This window comes from Vigna radiata, chromosome 7, assembly GCF_000741045.1.
Source record: "Vigna radiata var. radiata cultivar VC1973A chromosome 7, Vradiata_ver6, whole genome shotgun sequence".
Lineage (NCBI taxonomy): Eukaryota > Viridiplantae > Streptophyta > Magnoliopsida > Fabales > Fabaceae > Vigna > Vigna radiata.
In genome coordinates, this window is record NC_028357.1 from 37,387,355 (window position 1) to 37,412,565 (window position 25,211).

The following is a 25,211-nucleotide window of genomic DNA, read 5'->3' on the forward strand; positions in this document are numbered from 1 at the left end:
ACCTCTTCAGTATGTCACAATACATTAGTGAGTCATCATTAAATAGAGAGAAATACAAAGCAAATCACTCCAATAGTTGTATTTCTTATTCCATTTTTTACTTCTAGAAGCTATGTTGTATAATACATGCACATATCATAAACACACTTATGATACTCTTGATCCTTTTATCAGCAGTAGCATATATAGCACCAAACCACAAGGTTGGATTTGATATTATACAGATATGTAAACGTATAAATATTACACACAAGATTGGAATATCTAGGTCGGGATTTTTGGGTAGTTACTTACAACTTTGTAAGTAAAGTTACTTTTGTAAATTAACAAACTGACTGCAATCAATTCCTTTATCACAAAATGCCTCTACAAGCTTGGGGAAGAGCTTAGCAAGCATAATTTTAAATCCTGCTGAAGTTCCCTTCAGGTTTTCATGTTCAGATTTTCCAGTACCAAAAACACATCCAATGGAAGCTCCTTCAAGACATGCCTTACAAGCAAGAAGTATATTTTGGGAGCGGTTTCTGAAGTGCTCTTCCACCAGTGCTTCAAAATGCTGTATTAATCATCATTGTCAGTTGCAAATCCAGCAATATAATTACATTCAAAGATTCAGATGGACCATTTAGTAACTGGTCTATATACAGGATCCAAACCCTGGAATCCTCATTGCAATTAAGTAGAATAAACTTAATAATGGAAATGAAAACCTACAAAAACTTAAGTGATGCCGGGAAGTATGAGTACTTGGAAATCATGGACACAACAACTAGTTCCGATCCCTTTGAATATAGTGGAACATATCTTTGACCAATTAATCAAGTTTATCATTTAAATATGCACCACATCTAGTTTGTGATACAGTAGAGTCGTATGCCTTTGTGTGAGTGTTCCAAGACACACCTTACTGGGATGTTATACACTACTGGTTAAACGAATGGTCAACATATAACTAATGCAGAGAAAAAAATTGATGAAAAAAATAGTATATAAGTAATAGTTTTACCTTTGGTGGCTTTCTTAATACATACATCATCGATTTGGTTGTGACAAGGAAAGCATTTTCATTGTAAGTGACTGAGTTTTTCTCTCCCTCAGCCCTGCCAATTTGTTGGTCATATCCAGCCTCGTTGAAATAAGGCTTCTCATTAAGGACAAGTGCCTGTAGAGAGAGAAGGACTTGGAGAATTGTGGAGGCTCCAGGGTTCCACACTTCAGTGCCAGTGCCTGTCCAAGTGTTAAGGAGACTCAGACAGATTCTTCCTGACTCATACAAATTAGGATTTAATCGGAGGCCTCCAGAATTGTAGTGCACCATCTGCATGGAAATGAACAAGGGTACTGATGCATGGATCACAGATGAAAATAATTAACAAGCACTGCAAACTATATTTAAAAGCTTACGGGTGGTTCATTGGGATACTCTGGAGGGAAGCAAATATCAAAAAAGAACAACCCCTCCTGATAAGGGGTTCCCGAAGCACCCACAATAGCTGCTCTCATGAGATCCATTCTTTCTTCAAAAACACGAACATAAATAGTTTCTGTTTTGATCAACAATGATTGTAAGTGCATTTGCAGAAATTGCATACAACTTACTTTTCCAAACATTCATTTTGTCAAGTAAATGAAGTATTTAATACATGGCCAACATGAAATCACTGTATATTAAAGAATGTGCTTCAAACTAATGAAGATAAAGTATGCACCAGGAAGATTTCTCTCGAGGATGCTCCATTCTTGCTGAACCTTTTTCACCCAACCTCTTTTTACCTACAAAGGAAAGATAACAACTAGCCTAATATATCAATGAAAGGATTGCTTGTAATTGTGTATCTTGTATACAAGTGACATGAGTACTCTTTTTTATGGTGAAAACATATCGTAGGAAGAACAAAATCACTAAGTAATAATGAAAAATATTTTCTAAAATAATTTTAATGTTATGTAATGCAAGTGATGAACAATTTCTAACCTGTGATATAGACAACCCTTTTCCCTCATCAAAAAAATGGTGATCAGGGCAATTTTCTATCACATCGAACTGCTTGAACTGGTTTGGATTGTTGGTGTCTAAAGAAAATGGAAACAAATCATTCTTCTCACAAGTCTTGATAATTTCAGGATATGAACTTTTGTCTTCAGTAGATTGCAGCTGAGTCATTGGATGTTGTTCAGCAAAGATATCACAAGTTTCCAAATCTTTCTTATCTACAAAATCGTATTCATTCTCTTTTTCAAATGTAGGTAACGCGGAAACTGCTCCTGAGAGTAAGGCTCCACTTAGTGTTTGGAATATGCTGGCTTTAATGCTGGAGAAAAGTTCAAAGGCAGCTCGAGGAAAGGAAAAAGAACTACATTCCCCAATATTCTTTTCACCATTCTCTCTACTAACATCACCATTTAATAGGTCCTGATCATATACAAATGTGATACATCAGTTTATAATTAGTCACTTGCATTGACTCCTCCTAGTCAACTCCTCCTAGTTCATTTCCAATTTAAACTTTTTTGAAAACACTAAAAAGGAGTATAAAAGTTTCCTTATTGTTTTATGTTGCTACATTAACTACCTGACTTTTTACTATAATTTCAAAGTTGAGACTTCTGTGTCTTAGATGTTCCAATTATATAATGCATTCTAGAAATGCTAGTAATGCACAACAATAAACATAAAACACTAGGGTGCACGCTGAGCTGAAAACATGTACTAAAGAAAAAACAAAAGTGGTCCTCACCTTTCCCTTCTGGTCTGAAGACAGACTCTCATGTTCAACCATCTCCCGAGTTAACTCTTCAACATTTGTCTCATAAGGAGTGGTGGCTACAGTTGAATCTTCATGTTTCTCAATTCGAAGAATTTCATATGGTGCAACCTGTTGGGAAAACAAAAATGATTATTACAATACTTCCACAAGATGAAAAACTACAAAATATGTGAATTGTAATTGAAAATACAAAAAAAAATTTTGGGGAAACTATAAAAGTAAAAGAACTACAGGTAAAACATTTCTGTTTCACGACTAATCAACCACTTGAATGTTGGTTACTTGAGCAACACGTGATAACCCACATTGTATATTTCTGGTAAAAGAATCACTCTTTGAACGTAGCTTACCACTTCCAGATGATTAGTTAATAATGCTCAAAATCAAACTGAAAAATATATCACCAATTATTCCTTTTTTATCATTCTTTAGAGGCCAATATTGGTGCAGTCCAAGTTCCTTAAAATCATTAAATATACAATGTGTAGTCCAAGTTTAGTTGCTGCACGTATCAAATCCACATTTTTTATTATGAAGAGTTATCACTTATAATTCCAAAAGCTGTAGAAAAATCATTATAAACTAATGTCAACTACATAAACTAAAATGTAGTAGTATACCAAGGTTTCAGCTCCGAAACAGTCACATACAGTAGTAGTAGATATCTAGATAGGACCACTAATTATCTGTCAAACTGTTCTCCTAGATAATTAGATATGGAAAGCATACATTTCATGAGTTCTCTGGTACCACAGTCATCTAGCAGCTGCATAAACTACATGAACAAAGTAAATTGTATATCATACCTTAGTTGTGAAACCAGTTGCCCATGTCACCTCCACATTGCCATCTTTGAAACCAGTAACATTGCCAATACAGGACATGAAATAATTATCAGGGAACTCATCCTGATAACCTATTTGGTTCCCATTTTTGGGAACAGCCTCTGCATTCAAGTCTGTCACTGATTTTTCTGTTTCTTTATCAGCTTGGTTGCCAAGCTGTTTTTGAGCCGCTTTGAACATAATATCACCAAAAAAGCAGGAGTAATCTGGGTGCTCTACAAGTTCATACGCACTCACAGTTTCCTCCAATTTTTCTACAGTCAAATTATCTGGGTTGGATATGGAAATAGTTTTCCATTGTACCTTTACAGTACGCTCCTTTGCATCCATACATTGGACAACACCCCATCTTTGACTTCTACTTTTAAGAGGATAATCAGAAGCACCTTTTTCCAGAACAAACTGGTGTGGCCAAAATTCATGATTGTTTATAACATTCACAGGCAGTAAATTCTCTGGATCCAATCCCAAAGTATTTTCACCATTTTGCCACAAAACATCAACTTTGGTCTTTATCTTCCCAATTATAAACAACTCACCAATGTGAGAGTTAAAGTTATTTCTCTTATACTCTCTGGACACACATTGCTCCATGGTAAGATCACTTATAGGTGGATTCTGTATAGCCTCTTCCTCTTGGTCTACAACTGAAAGCATGCACCAATCTCCAAGATGCCAGTTTGCATTCGAAAAACAAGATAGCACAGTCAAATTTTCAGAAGCTTGCCAGCATTGAGGAGTGCTCACACTCAAATTGCAACTCATAAGAACAGAGGAAATCCAATTAACGTACACCATGCCTGCTTGCACAGCACAAACAGTGCCTTCATCACGATTGCGCTTCCAAGTATCACACAGCCATCTAGTTGGTTTAGAAGCATTGGAGGACTTAACCTCTACTCTCTGCCCAGGATAGTATGGATACTGTGAATCTTCAGGAAAATTACCAGTCAGTGGTAAAATTTTCTCTCTTTCCAAGGCAGTGATATCACATTTATCTCCATCATCAAACAATACAGTGACTTTGTCTACCACCCTTTGAACTCTACCAAGCCATGGCCCCTTAATTACATAATCACCTTCTGAAATGGACCGAATCCTCAAAAGCTTCCTCGAGTTTACATTTTTTATTACTTTTCCTTTAACATTTTCTAAATCCACAAACACATCAACACTTGTTACCCTACCCATTTGTCCAGACAGGTCAGACAAGGAGCAGACCACATCTCCATGAACAAATGCTCTCTCGAACGAAAGAAAATCATCAATCCTTCCAATGGTTTCCTCTAAACTTGATAATATACTCTGAGCTTTTCCACCATATAGAAAATCCATTTCCTCTTGATCCTCACTGCTGTTGCTATCACTGGAAATCTCCCAGTCTGAATCACTAATCATAGGATCCATCAATTATATACCTGTCATAATATTTGATAGTAAGATCAACAAAGTTATTCAAAGTACAATAAATTAATATGATAACATGGAAATAGAGAAGAAAAACTGTTAGTCCATATGTGGAAACTCTTACCAGATTCTGAAATAGATAGAACCAGAATTATTTTGCACTAAATGGTATCTTGAGAAGAAAGGGCAGAAACTGTTAATTCAGATGTAGAATTCAATCCTGTAGTTTTGTTATCTAGAATGAGACCTATGCATGAACATAAACAAATTAGTAAGCCATTTTCACTATTCAGAATGTTGATGAATATATCTTTTAATTGTACACAAATTTTAATATATTCACCAATGAGTAAAATGAATACTAAAAAGTAAATAGGGAGTCAAGAAGATCCTTACCATCTCAAGAAAATTGAAGCATCAAACCCCAGTGTGTGTATAGCGATCACGAAACCTTTTCCACTTTTGCCACTATTGATTTCAATGGATAACTGTTGTAGTACAAAATATTTCTAATTGATACTGATTTTAGTCACAAACAATTTCTCCAAATGATTATTCTGAACGTTGAAACTGGAGAGCTGAGGCCAAAGGAGATTTTCCGAGGATAATACAACCCAATCTTGATCTCTTTTTGCCAATAGAATTATAGGAATCAAGGACTCCAAAATGCCAAAGGAGATATGCCCGACTTCAACGGAATTTTCACAGATGTAATAACCTTGGGAAGAGACTTACAACAACAAAAATGTCTACTATTGGGTAGTTTACTGGAAGAGAAAAGTCTAGCTATTGGAGGAAACAAACCAAGATAATCCAAAAGATGCCAAAGGAGATTTGCCCCCAAGAACGGGTGGAGTTCCTAGTGAAATTACCTCTGAATGATAATACTCAATTTTTGAAAGCTGAACGATATTTTAAGAAGGCAAAAAGTGTTTTAAGAAATCTAACCAAAGGAAATTAAGAAACTTTTGCCAAAGGAGATTTGCCCAGTAGAACTGAATCTTAAATAACTTCTGGAAAAGAGCTTCGTGTTCTAAGAGTGAGGGTTACACTAACAAAGGAGATCTTCTTCCTCCACAATAATTCCTGACACTCTATCAGGTCTGTCTGTTATCAAAAGAAATTGGCTAATATCCTGGAACAATAAGATTTCAGAGTTGCAATGAGGATTTAGCCATTCAAGACAAACATTTTGTGCTCCTTGATTCATAGGAAAAGGGAAAATTCAGGACACAGATGTCATTGGCAAAAGTGCTTCTATTACTAGATCCTTTCTTTTGAACCTGCAACAAAATGAATTGTAATTACTTATTCTAAACCTTTTGCCTTTTACATTATGAAAAAAAAAAAAATGAGAATAACAAAAGAATGAGATTGCAGATAGCTCAGCTGACTACTTTAGACTGTAGCAGCATATTTCAGGAGCCAAGAGAAAAAACCAGGATTGAGATAAACTAGAGAACTGCTCTCAATAAATAAATATGTTTGGTTGCACATCAAATAAACAAAATCGAAAGGCATATTAAAAAATAGGAGAATTACCAAACTTTGTAAGGAAAAACAGTTGCACACTACTCATGGGTATTTTTCACCTCAAACTTCATGATAATGAGAAAAATCAATCCCCACCGTCTCTAGTTGGCTTTGAAAAAGACAGAAAAAGGAAAAGTGGCATAACCTATCCATAAAAACAATGATAATAATGTATAATCCATTAAAACCGAATAGAATTTGCCATAGTCAAATAACCTTAACTTCAGATTTTAATGAACCAAGGAATTCATTCGAAATAACATCTAACGTAAATATGCTTCATATAAATCAACCTTACTTAATTCGGCATACATTAGAATGACTTAACAGAAGAAAGTTATAATCTATTAACCTCAACCACCAAGGAAATAGAAAAGAAAGTGAGTAAATAAGAAAACAAAGGGAAAGTACCTTTGCACATTTGAGATGGTTGGATCCACACAAAGTATAAAACCAAAAATGGTCCATCAGTATAAATACCGAGTAAAGGAACTCCACACTGAAGAACCAAACAAATTGAAAGTATATGCTACTTCACAAAAATTTGCTTTCATCTTCAAAAATTTGTCTTACAATCCCTTCTTCTTAGCTAAGAATTTCAACCTTATTAGAAGAAGGAAGAGATGAATGTTGTTCAGAATTTCAGTAAGGCCTAGTTCCAGCATCCTCCATGTCACCACCAAGCTTAGAAACCATTGCAGAGTGACCCTCTTTCTCTCTGATGGCAAGGCTTATGATAAAGATGGGAACTTGTGTGTTAGTGTAACAAGTGGAGACTTTTTGTTACGTATAAATACTGTTACATATAAATTTGCCAATATAGCAATTTCTTGTCACGAAGCAAAGATATCTCTAGTTTATTCTCCTGCATATTCTTATCGTGTTACTTTTCTAGCCAAAACCAAAGAATATCCTTGATGCTTCAAAACTGAGTGGAATGATTTTACATAAAAATGTAGCGTCTGCATGATCTAAAAGGCAAAGGGACAATCTGTTAAGAATGTTTGAAGAGACAAGTGAATCAATCTTTTTTTTCCTATCAATAGACAGAATATACTGCACAATGTCCTTGACATAAACAAAAAGGGTATTAAAAGCCAATCAGCATGGTTATATTATATGAACTGAACCACAAGAGTAGAAGACTTTCTTTTCATAGTTGCCAATATTTAAAGAATGTGACTTATGCACTAAGGCACTGTCTAGTTGGAAAAGTAGAACATGCCACTAACTGAAAATGACCAACTCCTAACAACTTTTCTCTCTTCCCTTTCCCATATGGAATTTTAAACCTTCTCTTTTCTTTTCTTTTCATTCAGTGGACTCCAGATTGACAGTGCTTTTCGTACGTTGTTATGTTCTGCATATGCATGCTCAAGATTTGATTCCAAAATTTCAATGACCTTTCATGATTGCTAGGTACCATGTTATGGAAAGATATGAAGCTTCTTCTTTTATATTAGTCAAGAATTGCACCAAAGTTTTGAACTTCTGACTTAACTGGCATAGCCCATTTGTTTGTGCTCACCTTTTCTGGTTCAATTCCTGCCCTTTATTGCTTTACTTTTCATGTTGACAGCCAAGGCTGAAAAGTCACTAATTTCTTGGTTAAACCAATGGCCAATGAGAAATGCACCACAGGAACTTCTGGTTTACAAGTTTCTTAAGCATCATAACAGAACAATTATGCTCATAAGCACTAAGTAGATAGATTGATTTCAGTTCAGGGTTAAACTTGATTCACTCACTTTTTGTTTTCTTCTTGTTTAGAAGCTATTTCTACACTATCTTAATCTCAATGATAATTAGTCAAAAATGAAAAATTAGAAAAGCCTGCATGTATGGTAAGACTATCTATGGATTGTTTAGGCAATAAGGAATATACACCTCTTATATATTTATTGTGCATAGAACTAGATATTAATGGATAGTTTGCCAGAATGATATGTCCAACAAACACAAATCTCATTAGGATAAACTCTAACTCATAGCTTTGATACAGTGTTATGAAATGAACTTTAAATCTAACTCAACCTTACAAAAGGGACTTGTAAAGTAATACTTGCATTCACATTATTAACACATTTTCAACCCATAACCATAAAATAATAAATTTATGTATCTTTTTTATGTATGATATTCAACTTTTTTATTTTTACCTGCTCGTAGACTCCAGCACAACTTTCTGTTAGCCACTTTGATTCATATGTCATTAGTCATAAAACAAATTTATAATATGCTCATGGATCTATGGTATTTGCCGATGATGCTAAGGCTTTATTTTTTCCAATTTGGCTCTCTGTCACAGTACATTATTTGCATAGTGGAATGCTTGCATTAACAAATAGGTAAAAACAGCACAAAAAATCCCTCAGGGGTACCATTTCGAATATTCACATATATACTCTTTCATATTGTTTTGGGTGTATGCAATATAATTTGCATACCATGATGTAAATCTCCACAGAATAAGGTGAAGGATCTTAGTTGGTAGGGTTTGAGCCACCTGTACAGCATATAATTATAAACTTTTGAAATGGGTGTTTACGTGTCAATTTTGTTAGATGATGAAACTCTTGGAAAATCATACTCCATCCATTATAAAATCATTCAAATTACTTTCTCTTTTTTATAGTGAATAAAATTATTTGAAAAGTAATATATTTATTATTGTTCATGTGCTGCTTAAACTACAGTCATAATATTGACAGATGAAGGTGACATGGAATTATTCTACTTCCCAATAGTGCACACCTGAAATGCATAATCAAAGGTCACAAAAACGCTTCCACACGCTTTGAATTGACAATATAAATGTTTGTGCAGGAAAACATCACCTAAAAGTGCTTCTCAAATCATGCTTATCCTCAACCTGTTCACTTTCTGAATTAACCATAGGAAAATATAAGAGTAATTTTTATGTATTAACCAGAGTGGTGAAAATGAATCTGTGATTCCATGAGCACTTCAGGAATTGTAAACAACAAAGATATTAAGGGTGGTGACTCCAATGGCGAACAAAACCATGTGTAGCACTAAAAATGGAAGGTTGAGAAGAAAGGAAAGGTCTGCGTCAACTACTGTAAAAACTAGTACCTTGCCTGTTTATTGTCCATGTCTAACAATTGAATTGGACTTGTTAATTAAGAAGACACTTAATGATTAAACACTGAAGAGGATCTTTAGTCAAAGTATAATTACTAACAGAACTAAGATGTCTTTAAGAGAAGAATAGCACACTAATCATTACAAAGTTCTTAAATTCTAATTTGCTTCCTCTTAGTTTGTGATGGTGACCCATGTTTGCTTTAGATAGATTTTGGACAAGGTTGAGTGACACAAGTCTAATCCAAAAGCATGAAATTTACAAAAAGAAGGGAAATTTAACTGCAAATGTTGCGGAAGAGAACTTTAAACATATCTCAATTTCACAAAACTGAGATAAAGTTTGCATCCACTTATATACATTTAATTGGTCTAATCTCTAGTCGATGCATGAATAGCAAATTCGTTGTAACGAGAACGAAATGTAACAGTAAATGAGATAAGAGTCCAGTCTTAGACTCTTAGATGTTTTTAAGAATTTAATATAGCAGACAGTGGGCAGAAGTGGAGCAGCTGTTGCAACATAAAGTTTATTAAAAGAATCATAATCAGAAAGCATAGTGGAACCCCAAATGCTTTTGCAACTTCATTAGTCATCAATAAAAAAACGAAACAAACAACCAACTTTTACCCTGTGTTTGTTTCCAACAACCCAAGAAAGTGATGATTTACGCTAAAAGCTCCAAAATTAAAAGAAAACCACACAATAACCAATGAAATTATTTTTTAAATCTTTCATGGCATTCATGGGAAGATTTGGAGAGAATTAGTAACACTTAAAATTATATATATATATATATATATATATATATATATATATATATATATATATATATATATATATAAAATTAGATTTTATTATACTTTTATAATAATATAAGAAATAAAATAAATAAAAATAATTGTTATGAAGTTAATAAATCAAGTTTTAATTATTAAATATTATTAATGATAACTATTTTAATTTAATTTTAAAACTTTTAACTTTTTAAAATTTGAAAGTAACAACTTCATTCTCATTTTAACATGATTTCTACAATGTATATTTAAATTTATATCATATTTATTCTATATCCATCATATTATACATGAACTTTTACAATTTTCATCTCAAATTTATTTAAATCACATAATTTTTTTAATTTTTTCTTTAATCCAAACAATCCAATTTCATCTTCTTTTCCTCTCAAATCAACTTCTTTAAATCCATCTTTCAAATCCAAATTCTTAAAAATGGTATAAATATAGATTGCATATCTTTTCACTTAACATTATTTTACAATCTTTAACATTTTTTTAAGATTTAGAAGTAAAATTAGTTGAAAACTCTTATTAACTTTAAAGCCACAATAATTTCCTTTTGGATAATGATACTTAGACAATATTTTTTTTACAATATTTGAATATTATCTACGTGTCATTCTATGATTGATCTATGGTGATATTTATGATTATTATTATTGACTATAAAATAATTTTGAACCAATCACAAGATGACGCATAAATGACGTTCAAATGTTATAAAAAAAATATATTATTTAAGTATCATTATCTTTTCTTTTTAGTTCGACTGAGTTCAATTTAGTTAAATGTTTCTAATTAAAATTCAAAAACGGACAAAATTGAATTCCATTTAGGAAATGTAGCTTACAAAAGAAAAAGAAAATCCCAAAGAGAATATGAAGGGTAAATAAGAGACTCTCGTATCATGGATTCGTGACATATATGTATTTAAGAATTGCAAATCAACTCTTTTATTCTAATGTCTAGATTTACTTATTTCCATAATCATTTAATTTTTATCTTATTATTACGAATACTTGATTTGACATTTGAGTAATTATAGTTTATTTTTTAATCTTTTTAAAAACAATAAAAATCCTTATGAATCTTTAATAATATCATATTTTTTAAATCATGGTTTTTTTTTTCTAAAAAAGTTATTTTATTAATATTTAAAACAAGAAGAGTCTTGAAGGAATAACTAGATAGAAATGAAAAAAGAAAAGTCAATAAATTAGGTATAGGTGTGGAATTATTGATGAATTTATATTTTGTTGTGGGAATGGGAAGAGTGCATCTTTTAAGTGCTTTGCTTTTCTCTGCATCTCTAAATTTTAAAATAATTTTAACACTATCTTTCTCAGCACATGTTAAAATTTTTTAACTTAAAGATAAAAAGTTTTTATTTTTTCTCTCTCCTATTTAACTTATGCCACCTACTCACCACACGCATTTACTTTGCTTGATATCCTAACTGTTGCACCCCCTTCTTCCCTCTACTATCTTTTTTTTTTTTTTTTTCTGAATTAGGCTGCTTTTTGCACGAACTTGTTTTTCTTTAGATCTGTAACTTATTTAGAGTGTATTTGCAGTGTATAGACTGAGATTAGAGGATGTGTGTTGTTTTGTTGGAAATGGTTGTTTGAATTGGATTTGAAAATTTGTTTAAAGATGATGTACATACTTAATTGGATTTTAAATTTCAGTGAAGTTTTAACTAAATTTTGAAATCTGACTCAAAATTAAATTAAGTTTGTGTCAAATTTTGAAATCTGATTAAATTTAAATTAGATTTCAAAATACGATTTGTATAATTTTTTTAATTATGTGTTTTAATATTTTTATCTAGATTTTAATTTTCGATGAATTTGTTGTTTTAACATTTAATAAATTTATTTGTTAGAATATGAATATATCAACATATCAATAAGAACATGAATATATCAACATATCAATGTATGAGTTTTTTACAAGATGAGCAGAGAAAGAGATTTATAATATCATATCTCATGTAAGGCGATTTGAAGAAGCTTATGCTAATGTTCATGGGAGCAGGAGGATGCTATTCAATAACAAGATCATGTTGTTAGCAACAAAAGGATGTTGTTTAATAACAAAATAAAGTAAGTGGATTTCCAGGAGGTCCACATAGTACATCACTCATGACTCAGTATGTGGATCGCGTTGCATATACGTTGTGGCAAGGCCAAGTTAGTATAGTACACGAATTTTAATTGCTAATTAGTTGGTTGAATGAATTTTATATGTAATTATTTTCCAGTAGGACCGAGGGAAGATCCTCCCATTTTGTGTTGAATTCTGGTTTGATGCCCCTATGTGATATTTTCTATGATTACGCCGACAATGGTTTAATATTGGCATTAAATGGCATTTTGAGACAAATAGTTTTCATGTCTCGGTAGGTGAGATGACTATCATATTAGATGACATGTCAACACTATTACATCTACCTATAGTGGAGCTTCTGGACGTGGACCACACGAGGGCTAGAGTTAAGATGAGATAAGCACGTGGTTCCAAAGTTAGGTTCAACTGGTTGAAAGATGTTTACAATGAGTGTTGTAAGAAACAATAGTGGGAGTGCGCAAAATGAGCATATTTGTTGTATCTAGTTGGATGCACTATTTTTCATGAATAAGAGCGCCACCTTGATTCATGTATCCTACTTGATGTTCTTTAGAGACTTGCACGCATGTGGCAGATATGTCTAAGGAGTTGTTGTAGTGACCCCACTTGTATGAACAACTTGAAGATGTCAGCTTTACTGAGACAAAGCAAATGGTTGGATATCTAACTCTTACATGTACACAAATATCCTGCACTTTGATTTCCTTTATACTTTCATTGTTCACCAAGTTTTAATTAATTTTTTTGTAGAGTTGGATTTATGAGCACTTCCCTAGGATGGAAAGGAGACATTTGTTGTTGACTTATGATGAAAACAGACCTTGTACCACACGCTTGGTGACAAGGAAGTAGGTTTCGGCTAGGACACATTTGGATGGACTATCATATGATAGGGTCATTTAGTGTCCATATGAGTCACATTGGGCTAGTTGTCCACTTCTAACGATTATGATGTTTTTTGGCTAGATTAGATTTGTTCAGATGGTTCAACGACATCTTCCTAATTGCATGTTAAGATGGTTTGGGTATGGGCAACCAATCTTGCAGTCATTAAACGTTGTTCCAAAGGCCAACATAACCACCATTGATGACTCTTGGTTGCACTTTACGAATCACATGTTGGTGAATGTGACACCCATCTCATCTCCATCTGCTTGTGTTCAAGGGTACCTCTAATAGTTTAGAAGGGTATTTCATCCCTATGTAATTCCTGGTGCCGACGATGACCAACCGAGTCTTGCACCTTTACTTCGACGACATATTTCAGATGACGTGCCAATTCTTCGTAGATCACCATCAGAAGCAGGTTTGTTGGTATGTAACTGTACATTGTTTATGTGTTAAAGTCTACGACATCAACAACTTGAGAATGTAAGGGTAACAAATGGGATGAAACTGATCTAACATCGGTACTCTTCTTCGTTGCACAGATTTAGCCTTAGATTGCACTTGTGTTTTTCGTGATGAAGATTTGTTCATGCAATGCAAGGCCTCTACATGAGCAAAATATGAGGGGTCAGACTTCATAGACATTTCAATTTGTTGAAGTTTACTCTTTTGTGTACCCTTCATTTTATCTTTATGCAATGAAGGTACCATAGATGTGATTGAAGGACAAGCAATTTCAAGTAATGTTCACTTTTTCTTCAATGTCAATCTTTTTAAAATGTTCTTGCACCATATCAAGTTCACGTTGAATGCATAACTCTTGTTGCAATTCATTTTCTGTAATATTTGAAAAGTTCAATCTGGTCCACATGATATAAATTTCAACTAGAGGAATCATTTCAATATCACATCATGCTAATTCAGAAGCACAAGATAGACTATCATATCGTGATAATTCATAAACACAGGGTAAAACATATATTCATCTTAAAGTGTATCCACACCTTTCACTGTCTCATCCTATATGTTTTACCAAATTTCAAAATCTTGTTAACTCTTAATTGGATTTTGAAATTTGGTGGTTTTCTAAACTGAATTTATCGAGTGACCGAAATTTGAAATCCAATTACATCTGACAATGTCTCTAATTGAATTTCAAAATTTGGTCAATTTCTTAACTGGATTTCAAAATTCATGGATCTTATAAACCAACTTTCAACATCTGATTCATTTTCTAAACTTCCAAATACAACAAAACAAAAGCAAAACCAACTTATTTGTAAAGAAGATGAACAGAAACACATAGCACCACCGACAAGGACGACCAACAAAACTCCAAGGACCACCAATTGTAGAGCACAAACCACGAACCACAAGAATGAAGCAGAGAACAAATAAAGGGGATGCAGGAGTTCAATAAATATATTGACTAATAATTAAATTTTTTATGGTAAGTAGTAGTCACTGCTTATTTATCTTTTTTTCATTTAATAAGAGAAAAAAATTCAGCTTGTAGGTGCAGGGAGAAATGTTCGAATTGCAGGAGAATCACTCGAATGGGAAAGTGAAGAAGCCCACGTGATGCCATCCCTAATTATTATTAAATATTATAACCTCTTTTACTCAGTTTGGTTTTTCCTCATCAGCGTTATTGTTAGTGTATTTTCCTCATCAAGTCCAAGGCCAACCACGTTCCCTGTTTTTAATTTGCAATCATAATACAGTCAGTGGATATGTTCAATCGTCATGTTGAAAACTCAAATAGATGGTGTAATCTTCTTTTCTTTAACCTCTCAGTCAGAAATTGGTAAAATGCATTCCACAATATCATGTTTTTATCTAACATTAAAATACAGGAGTCGTTATTGAATGAGACTCGAAGCCAGTTTAAGAATTGATTTCAAACATCCAATCGCTAGTTATAGCATTACAAAAGGGAAAAGAAAAATTGTGTAAAATCCTACAAAACCTGACTACCAAGTGGATGGTTGACTATTTCTGCTTAACAAGAATTTGCAGATGCAAATGGAGCTTATCAGCAATACTCATGCTCCCTAAATGCCATCCAACTATCAAAACTTACTGACAGAGAGAGCAGCAATAAGTGTCAACAGCTAAGCGGGGATAGTACATCCTTTTTAAGCAGAAACTGCTACCTTTTCCTGCTCTTTCTTGGCAGGTTTTGAAGGCTTTTCAGTCAATACAACTTGAGGTTTCTCAATTCCCTCAATATCAGTTATCCTTAACTTTGTCAACTCCTGAAGATGATAACCATTCATCAAGTAGAATCAGTAGAAATAGTATTACATGAAAACAGTACGTGATTAAGTAATTGCTGTCCAACACACCTGTCGATGCCCTTTGGTTCTTCTGTAATTCTTTCTTCTCTTTTTCTTGAAAATAATCACCTTTGCATCTAGTGCCTGTTACAAAGGAAAAATGAGCACAAATGCAAGTGTATATATATAGAAAGAAAAACGAACAATACATTGGTTACAAAAACCAAGAAATATTTCATTATTGCATTACAATAGAATCAAAAAGCTACTAGAAACAGCACAACTAAAATGCATTTTTGCAGTTAACACAGGAAGAGTGGCAGGGTGATCTTGGAAAGTGGGGAGCATACATAGATCATGTAAAAGGAATCCATAACGAGCAAACATAGTTCGACCACTTTAAAAGCCAAATCGCTAGGAGATATTTGACACTGATCAATAACAATTCCATACTTCCATTTCAATTCAATCTTCAACAAGCCCACCAAAACGGAAATCAACTTTTACACTTTCAGTTTTGGATAAAAGTAATAATGAAGACAGAAAAGCTCATAAAAAGACCCATTTCCTTAGAGAAAATGATTTCCATTTTCATTATTCATTTTTAGTTTCCGAAAAACAGTTTTCATTATTAATTCTTCCAAAATTTAGAAAACTTGATTGGGTACTTTATTTTCTATTTTCAGACTGATGAAAATAGAAAATAAATTCTTCCAATAAATTGTTTTGCAAGAATTCCAATAGCTAGTTATTTCGTCTCCAGGATCCGATTATTCAGTCCAAGACTGAATCCTATTACTAAACATTTCTCAGGAACCTTGGTTTTCTTTGTTTTTCTCTTTTATAAGTTTGTCTTTCCATGTCAGTAGCCTCAAAGTTCACAAAAATAAGAATTAAAATAGAACACTGCGAGTTCAGGAAACTCTTCTGCCTTTTGCCTAAGAGTTTGACCTGAATATTTTTCAAACTGTCAGAATGAACTTTTGAACATCATTCATTATTACCAAAAGTCACTGCTCATTATGTGAAACAATTTTAATCATGCACTGAGGTCAAAGCAACACCTCTCTTGCCATCTACTATTTACTCACCTCCTCTCTCTACTTATAGTCAAAGCAACACCTTCCATTGAAAACCAGATTTCCATACACTGGTTCACTACACTTTTAGTCATTTCCTAGGATTGATTCCCTGGTTGACCACTTTTCTACATTTAGGAGGGGGGAAATAGGTTTTGTTTGAATTCCTATGTGACTAGGAGTTTAACAACCCTCTTTACAAAACATAAGGACAATATTTGATTTTATCTAACATGAAAATGCGAATTTATGTTAATTAGCCTCACAAAATTCACAATTATAATCATCATTCGGAATGCATATGTATTACTAGAAAGATGGTGAATGCAGTGTTGATGCAAGTAACTACTGAAAGGGCAGATTATTCCATCCAACCCTATTATATTCCTACTCCCATCATGAAAAACCTTATTCGTATAATTGAAATGGAATGTCTACACTCACATGCTCCTCAACAACAGCATGAACAGCTGCATCTGGTACTATTGGTCTGCCAATAATTGTCTGACTAGCAGAGCCAAGCAATAGAACTTTGTTCAAAATCAACTGAAATGGACAAAAACGCAATGGAATATCAAACAACTGGCATAACAGATTCCATAACAAAAAACAGCAAATAATTAGTACAGAGAAAATAAGTCCATGATGATAACTTGATAAGCATGTTAACACATTTACACAAACAACTACGCAAACAATGCAGTGTGTAAACTACCAAAATGGTGCTGCTGCACATAACAATAATAACACAAATCGTTTCATACCAGGTAGGGCTTAAAAAACAACTAGCACCCGAATATCATATTTCCAAAGAACCGTCTACCTAAAGCCAAATCATTACAACACACAAACTAGAGTCAGGAATTTCTAGCAAAAGAGAACTCACCCTGTCATTCACTTCACAAAACTTCAGCCTTTCGGTGAAAATGCTGTCTCCATTACTTACTTTAAACTGGTGCGATCCAACCTGAACAAATAAAAATACACAAACAATCACCACTTCCTTTCCTTGTTTCTCAAACATAGTTGCTTACGAGGACAAAAGAAAGTCGCAAATGAAGTTGGGATTCTACAACACTGTAGCGTCGTCTCTCTATCCCCATTTCAACTTCGGTAGTATTTATTCAAATGCAGTGTTACTGATCAAGTAACGAGTGAGATAATTGAAGCCAGTAACTTGAAAATGGGTGTCTGGATTATTAATATTGTTTAATTAAAACTTCTTTGAAATGCTTTAAATATAATGAGATGGCTAAGCTTAATGAAAGAGTCTAAATAAAACAAAAAAATTTGAGCAATTTTGAACAATGTGTACTGAAGCGAATCAAACGAGTTTATTTATAAAACTAAAAACTAATATTGGAAAGTGTGATCGAATCGAACAAGCTCTGAAATAGTGCAATGGCAGAATGTTTGAAAAGATGAACCTGAACAACAGCGAAAACAGGTTCATAGGGCTTAAAAACGTCATCGTCCTTTGAAAGGGGACCAACCACTCTGTAGCCGATAGCCTCGGCTTCCGCCTCCTTCTCCTCCGCCGTATAAACCTTCTTCCGACTCGACACAGGGACATCGTCGTCGTCGTCGTCATCTTCATAATCTTCTTCTTCACTAAAATCCTCTTCGTCGCTGTGATCGTCTTGTTTGTCGGAAGAGAAATAGCGTAGCTGAGGCCATTGTGCAAAAGCAGAGGCGGGTGTGGTGGAAACAGGTGAAGAAGCTTTGGCAAGCTGAAATGGAGGCAGAGTGAGAGAGCGGAGAGAAGATAGGTTTCTGAAGAGAAACGGTGTCGTTTTTGTTAAAGTTCGCAGACACCTCCTACTCGCCATGGTCGCTGGTGTTGTAGTGTCTGAAACTAGGTTTTGTTTTGATCTCAGAGATGAATCACTACCACCTGCGCACAGATGGGCCTGCTAAACCAAGGTGATCCCACAAAGGTTTTCTATTTCTCCATCCCAGAATTACTACCTACACCCCATAACTTTTAAAATGGTGATTCTATCTTTATTGGTTTATTTCATCCAGTTAGGGATAACACTCTTATGAAAAACACGTACAATTAAGATTGGAGATTAAATTATGACTTATGGTATTTTAGTCTCTTCCATGATAGTATGAGCTGAAAGTAGTAATTATGAGGTGCAGGAAGACAAAGATTCCTTCAGACCCATGGCGAAATAGGAACTTGCCCAGAAAAAAAGTTTGATAATTGTTATATTCTTCGCCAGGATGTCTATAGTAGACTCTAATATTAGAAAAGATGGATAAATTTTTCATAAGTTTTTTAGAGGAAAGTGATAAAGATAAAGCGTTTCTAGAAATATGATGTTTTTTTTATATGAAGTTTGAATAAAGTTAACTTTTTATTTTCTATTTATAAATTTGATGTTTTAATAACGAAATATTCATCTTTCATTTATATCCACTTTTACTCTTCAACAATTTTCTTACATGTGATGCATTTTATAGACATTTAATTTATAACACTTTATAATATTTGTTTTTCTCATCTTCCTCTACATTCTTTTTTTTTTTTTCTTTTTCTCTTCTTGTCACTAGTGCTACACCCATTTTCAATTATTTATCACAAATATTTCGACCAATTTTGATAGAAAACTTAGCTCCGGTTGTACAGAAAAATTTACTCAAATTTTAAATGAATAAATTTCTGATAGATTTATTAACAAATTTTTAAAAATTTAATTATCAATAGATTTTTTTTAAAATATTATTAAAAAAATTAATGATAAAATTTAAAAAAATTCATTACTAATAGATTTATTAATGGAATTTTTTTAAAAAAATTATGGATTTATCAAAGAACTTTATCATGAAATGTCAAAACTAAAAGGAAGAATTTATCAATAAAGTTTTTTTTTGGGAAAACTAGTAAAAAAAGATTGTGCTACTAGACTATCCAAAGACAGGAACAAAATTGCACTAAAACACAACCATTGGATTAGACGTCGGTTAATGTATACACTGACGTATCTTTTAGGCGTCAGTCATTGTCATTTTCGAAGTCTTTAGTGTCTCTTCGACGTCGGTTATTGCTCAGATCGACGTTTATATAATGTCTTTAGACGTTCAGTTAGTCCTACTCCAAACGTCGGACATGACACTATTTGACGTCACTATAGACGTCGGTTATATTTATGTCCGACATCCCATTGACGTCATCGGAAAGACATCGGTTGTTTTGTAGACATTAAAAATCCAAAATAACCGACATTAATCAACGTTTTTCCACTAGTGTTAGAAAAAATCTCAAAATTTTAATATATAACTATATAAAACTTTAAGAAAGACATAAAAAATTTCGAAGCTAATTAGTTAAAATGAAAAATAATTTAAATTAAAATATATTCATATAAAAAATATACAATATAAAAAATTTGAAAAACTTGAAATGGTACGTCTCACTTTACCAAAAAAAAAAAGTTGTACTTAAAAAATGCAATTTTAACTTTTTCATTTTTATTTTGTATTATAAATTTATTTACTTTATTTTATTGTAAAAATTAGTTATTCTAAATCTTTTATATAAATATATTTTTATTTAAATTATTTTACAATTTGATTAATTCGTTCTTAAATTCTTTTATTTTTTTTAAGTTTTGTAAAATTATATATTTAAATTTTGAGATATTTATTTTATTACTTTACAATTTTTTGTAGTCTTTAATATTTTAATTTTTTCTAATAATTTGATTAGAAAGAATTTGAATATTTTAAATTTTTATATAATTTTTACTTTTATTTTGAGATATTTTTTTATAGTTTGATTAATAAAATAGTTTTTTTTTTAACTTTTTAAGGTTTTTTTCTCTATACTCTTTGTAAATATTTTCTATTTCAATTTTTTAAAATAATTATTTTATTAATCTTTATACATATTCTTATTTATTATATATATATATGATTATTTTTTAAAAATGTATTATTTTTATGTTTAAAAATATTATTAAAATACAAATTTTTTATATAAAAATAAATAAATTTACAGTAAAAAAAATTGAGTTTGTATGTCTCAAGTTCAACTTCTTTATTATTTATTTATTTATTATTTTGGTAAAGTCGTAATTGAGACATATGACCTTTTTATATTTTAAATTATGTTTTTTAATACAAGCGAAGAAGTCATCAAACTATTGCAGGACTTCATTGTATTATGAAGTTGCCAACCTTAAGTAGCATAACAGAAGTCATCAACAACTTTCATGATTTCAGGTAATTTGAACTCGTCATTAATTATATATATGATTTTATTTAAGAGTGATAATTAATTAAGTTTAATCTTACTGAAATTGCCAAACCTAATGACAATTTTAATATTATTAAGAAATTGTACATGTATTTTACGAATTCCCTACGATAAAATCGTCATCATAATATACGAGTTAACCTTTCTGATAATTAATTTAAAATGTGATCAGATGTACGAAAATAAATTAACTCAAATTTGTAAAGAACTAAGATAATATCTACTTCTAAAATATGTATTTGGAATGTTGATAATCAAGTTAAATTTGATACTATGTAGTGATAAATGTGTGATGAGTGAATAATATTGTATAGCTTCACATATTCACCAATTTATATATTATTTGAATGATGTTGTATTTGTACGAGATTTTGACTAATAATTTTAATTTTATTTCTACATAGAATACCTTTATTTTAAATTATATATTTAAATAAAATTACCCATATAACATTTAAAATAGGATTGTCTAAATGTACAAATAAAATTTAAAATAATGTGAAATTTATATAAATAGTTTTTTTTTTAACATTTGAAAATGTTTCGATCTCAAATTCATCGAATGACATCATTAGAGTCAATCACCATATATTTGGGGTATTGTTCTTAAAAGACGTCTTAAAGGGTAGAAAGAGAAATGAGTATTTAAATTGTCTTTGGTCTCGACTCCTAAGTGATGTGAGACTATTGAGTGTGGTGAGAACATAAGCCTCCCAATATAGGTCTAAGAGGAATGATTGATCATCCCCAGTGGAGGGCTTAAGGGAACAATGTTTATTTATCAGCCCCATGATGAGTATTACCATTCTGATCCCAAGTCTGATGAGTGACATGAAGGGCTTAAGGGATTAATGTTTATTTATCAGCCCCATGATGAGTATTACCATTCTGATCCCAAGTCTGATGAGTGACATCGTTAGGGTCAATCATTATACATCTGAGGTATTGTCCGCTTTGGAGTCTTGTCCGTCACGATATTGTCCTTAAAAGACATCTTAGAGGATGGAAGGAGGAAGGAGTATTTAAACTATTATTGACCTTGACTCCTAAGCGATGTGCAACTAATATGTGTGAAACGAACATAAGTCCCCTAGTCATGGTCTAAGAGGAATGGATAAATATTCCCAATGGAGGGCTAAAGGGATTGAATGTTCCATACTGAATTTTCCATTATTGGCCCCATGGTAGGCATCAAATGTTCTTACCAAAATTTGGAGCATAGCCTTTAAATAGGAGGCATGAGGTAATTGGATTGGGGGAATCCATATGTGTGCTCTTGAAGGTCAAAAAGTGAGAGGAGATCCACCTATAAAAGACTCTCTGATGATTAAGTTAGTAAGAAAGTGAATCTTTGTTTATAAAAGAGTAAGTATGAGTTTTAGTGTCCTTTCCTCATGAAATGCATGTGTATTTATAGGGTCTTGGGGCCCTATGTCATTTATATGGTTTAAATAAAGAATATGTCTGCTAGAGACAGACTATTAAAATGCATTTAATGGTTGTTTTAAAAGATATAATAAAATTGTCGACATTTTAATAATGGACCCTTGTTGGGTCGCATCACCTAACATATTTGCTAGTGATCGTCCTTGTGGTCGGGCTCTCCTACTTGTAGAGTTTTCAGATGAATTGGCCATTCAGTTGAGCTTATATATCTTATTGAACATTCGACTAATCTTATAGGGCGGTTGGCCTTTCAATTAAGCTCTTGTATCGTCTAGAAATTTAGCCAAGCTTGTAGGTGGATTGGTCATTCGACCAAGCTCATATATCTTTTTGAAAATTCAACTGAGCTTATAGGTGGACTGGCCATTTGGCCGAGTTCTTGTATCTTTTGGCCATTCAATAAAGCTTGCAAGTGAATTGGCCAGTCGGCCGAGCTCTTATATTGTTTGGCCATTTGGTTGAGCTTTGCTTCTAAACTGATCATTCAACTGAGCTTGCTTTTAAATTGGCCATTCAAATGGGCTTGCTCATAAACTGGCCATTCGGTCGAGCTTGCTAAAAGTCACTCCATCTTGTGTTGTTGACTTTAAGCAAGCTTTATGGTAGACTATCGAATTGGGCAAGTTTAATTAGGTGTTGCCGATTATAAGCGACTTCTGATAGGTGTTGTCGGTTTGGATACATCCTTGTCATCTCTTGAAATTTCCTACTGTAGAAGGAAGTGAACAGAATCGAGGTGAAACTAATGAGCAAAAACCTGGCAGTTTGCCAACTAAAAAGGATTAAGGAAAAATTTTCAAGTGAATTCTCAAATGAAAGCAGCTAAGGTGAAGATCGAGATGGGTGTCCTGGTTGGCTTATGTGTGGAGGTTGTGTTAAGACAAAGATTGTCTAGAGAGACAAGACTGTCTAACACCTCTTATTTTGAAGTTTAACAAATGAACATTCAATCGAGTATCATTTATAACTTAAAACATCTAATTAATATGTTTGATAAAAACATCATTGAATACATGAGCAAAACGTCTATGTTGAGCATGAATAATATTTTATACAAATCACAAACAGTGTCTAACGAAAGTGTGTTTAATATTTCAAACTGTTTAAGACATATTTTTTATTAAATAATGCTTTATGTAAACAATTTGTTACTCAAAACAAAGACTTGTACGTTAAACGCTCTACAATGTTTATAACAATAAATGCATGTATAGTTTGTACTCGTTTGTTTGTAGTGTTTTGCTTCTCTTTAGTTGTGCAAATAATGAAAACACTAAGTTTTATTCAAAATTCTATACAAGATCAAAAGGACGTTAAGAGATAAGAAGACATTTTTATATTGTTTCCTTAGTGCTTTTTGCACTAAGAAAGTCATACACACCACCTTCATAAAAAGCATTGTTGCTCTGATGCTACTAAGCACTTGACTTCGTACTTAAGGGATACATACTTCCCTCAAAGTTAAGTCTATCTGAGTAACAAATCTTTTTTGAAGAAGGTTATATAAAGAGGACTAAATGAAGAGAAGAATACAAGAATTATCATTAACTTTTACACTGTTATTCTTTCTCTGAACTTCCATCATCTAATGCTTTCTTTGTTTAAGAAAAGATTTTACAAGTCTTCATATTTCATTGTATTTGAAAACATACTCTCTTTGAGAGCTTTGATATGTACTTGTTTTTCCAAAACACTTTCACTCTATTCTGAAGAGAATCAAAACACTTGTTTGTTTAGTTCAATTGAGCAAAATTGTCTAATTAAGAAGACCAGTGTTAAACCAAGAGTGGGTAAAATCGTATATCCAGATTGAATAATTGTAAACCAGGAGTAGTGAAACTCATTATAATCTTTGAAAAGATTAGTAGAACCCCTTAAGAGTTCTTAAAGGAACTGGACGAGCTCAGGTTGAGTGAACCGATATAAAATCAATCTTATCTTATTTGCGTACTTAATACATATTTGTGTACTTAATAGTCATTATAAGTTTTCCTAAACGTTGTTCAAAAACTTTGAGTACTTAATACATATTTGCGAAAAGTTTTTTGAAAAAAAAAAACCTCCATTCAGCCCCCTTTTTAGAGTTTTTCTTATGTTTCAGGTCGACCAAAAACCTAACGAGTTGACTTTTGAATTCCAATAACCAGAAAGCAAAGGAAGAAAACGACTTTCATGTACCCTGTCTAGTGGTTTGTTGATTGACTTGGTAACTTACCTCTCTTAGAGGGCTTTTTATGCCTCACTTGAAGGTCTTTTCTCAAGTTAAAATCTAGTAACTCAAGTGTCAACTCCGTTGTTTTATCTTAAGGTGCCACATCTGATGTATTGTCCACTTTGGAGCCTTGTCCATCACGGTTTTGTCCTTAAAAGGCACCTTGGTGGGTGGAAGGAGGAAAAATTATTTAAACTGCTTTTGACCTTGACTCCTAAGCAATGTGGGGCTATTAGGTGTGATAGAAACATAAGGCCCTAGTGGAGGTCTAAGGGGAATGATTGATCATCCCCAGTAGAGGGCTTAAGAGACCAAATGTTCTATTATCGGTCCCACGGTGGGTGGTACTATTCTAAGTAATATCGTTAGGATCAATCATCATACCTTCAAAGTATTGTTCGCTTTGGAGCTTTATCTATCACAATTTTATTCTTAAAAAATACTTCAAAAAATC

The 25,211-nt window shown here is 32.7% G+C and overlaps 2 protein-coding genes across 4 annotated transcripts; both read right to left on the bottom strand.

Annotated features, from left to right (window-relative positions):
• Positions 1–71: 71 nt before the first annotated feature.
• Positions 72–7,614, bottom strand: LOC106769048 (probable ubiquitin-conjugating enzyme E2 24). Of its 3 annotated transcripts, none has more exons than XM_014654506.2 (10): positions 6,965–7,614; positions 5,417–6,303; positions 5,145–5,267; positions 3,575–5,031; positions 2,739–2,876; positions 1,976–2,413; positions 1,710–1,773; positions 1,405–1,544; positions 1,007–1,318; positions 72–556 (listed from the first exon to the last, which is right to left on the bottom strand). In XM_014654506.2, exons 4-10 carry the CDS (start codon positions 5,018–5,020, stop codon positions 311–313), a joined length of 2,784 nt encoding a protein of 927 aa, XP_014509992.1. In that variant the 5' UTR covers positions 5,021–5,031; positions 5,145–5,267; positions 5,417–6,303; positions 6,965–7,614; the 3' UTR covers positions 72–310. The 3 variants fall into 3 exon arrangements, with proteins under 3 accessions (XP_014509992.1, XP_014509991.1, XP_014509990.1); XM_014654505.2 differs by lacking the exon at positions 6,965–7,614 and adding an exon at positions 6,563–6,665; XM_014654504.2 differs by lacking the exon at positions 6,965–7,614 and adding an exon at positions 6,418–6,515.
• Positions 7,615–15,294: 7,680 nt separating this feature from the next.
• Positions 15,295–18,784, bottom strand: LOC106766871 (50S ribosomal protein L21, mitochondrial). The gene is made up of 5 exons (XM_014651645.2): positions 18,263–18,784; positions 17,722–17,802; positions 17,280–17,381; positions 15,826–15,900; positions 15,295–15,735 (listed from the first exon to the last, which is right to left on the bottom strand). Exons 1-5 carry the CDS (start codon positions 18,662–18,664, stop codon positions 15,616–15,618), a joined length of 780 nt encoding a protein of 259 aa, XP_014507131.1. The 5' UTR covers positions 18,665–18,784; the 3' UTR covers positions 15,295–15,615.
• Positions 18,785–25,211: the final 6,427 nt, after the last annotated feature.

What these genes read in the sequence shown, in the direction of transcription:
- LOC106769048 (XM_014654506.2), bottom strand. Translation starts at nt 5,020, where the DNA reads ATGGATCCTATGATTAGTGATTCAGACTGGGAGATTTCCAGTGATAGC. An exon ending in AAGGGTTGTCTATATCACAG is followed by an intron (nt 1,774 to 1,975) that starts GTTAGAAATTGT and finishes TTTCCTTTGTAG; the next exon opens with GTAAAAAGAGGTTGGGTGAA. An exon ending in CCTCGAGAGAAATCTTCCTG is followed by an intron (nt 1,545 to 1,709) that starts GTGCATACTTTA and finishes TGATCAAAACAG; the next exon opens with AAACTATTTATGTTCGTGTT.
- LOC106766871 (XM_014651645.2), bottom strand. Translation starts at nt 18,664, where the DNA reads ATGGCGAGTAGGAGGTGTCTGCGAACTTTAACAAAAACGACACCGTTT. An exon ending in ATGCTGTTGTTGAGGAGCAT is followed by an intron (nt 15,901 to 17,279) that starts GTGAGTGTAGAC and finishes CCTTTGTAACAG; the next exon opens with GCACTAGATGCAAAGGTGAT. An exon ending in GAACCAAAGGGCATCGACAG is followed by an intron (nt 15,736 to 15,825) that starts GTGTGTTGGACA and finishes TATCATCTTCAG; the next exon opens with GAGTTGACAAAGTTAAGGAT.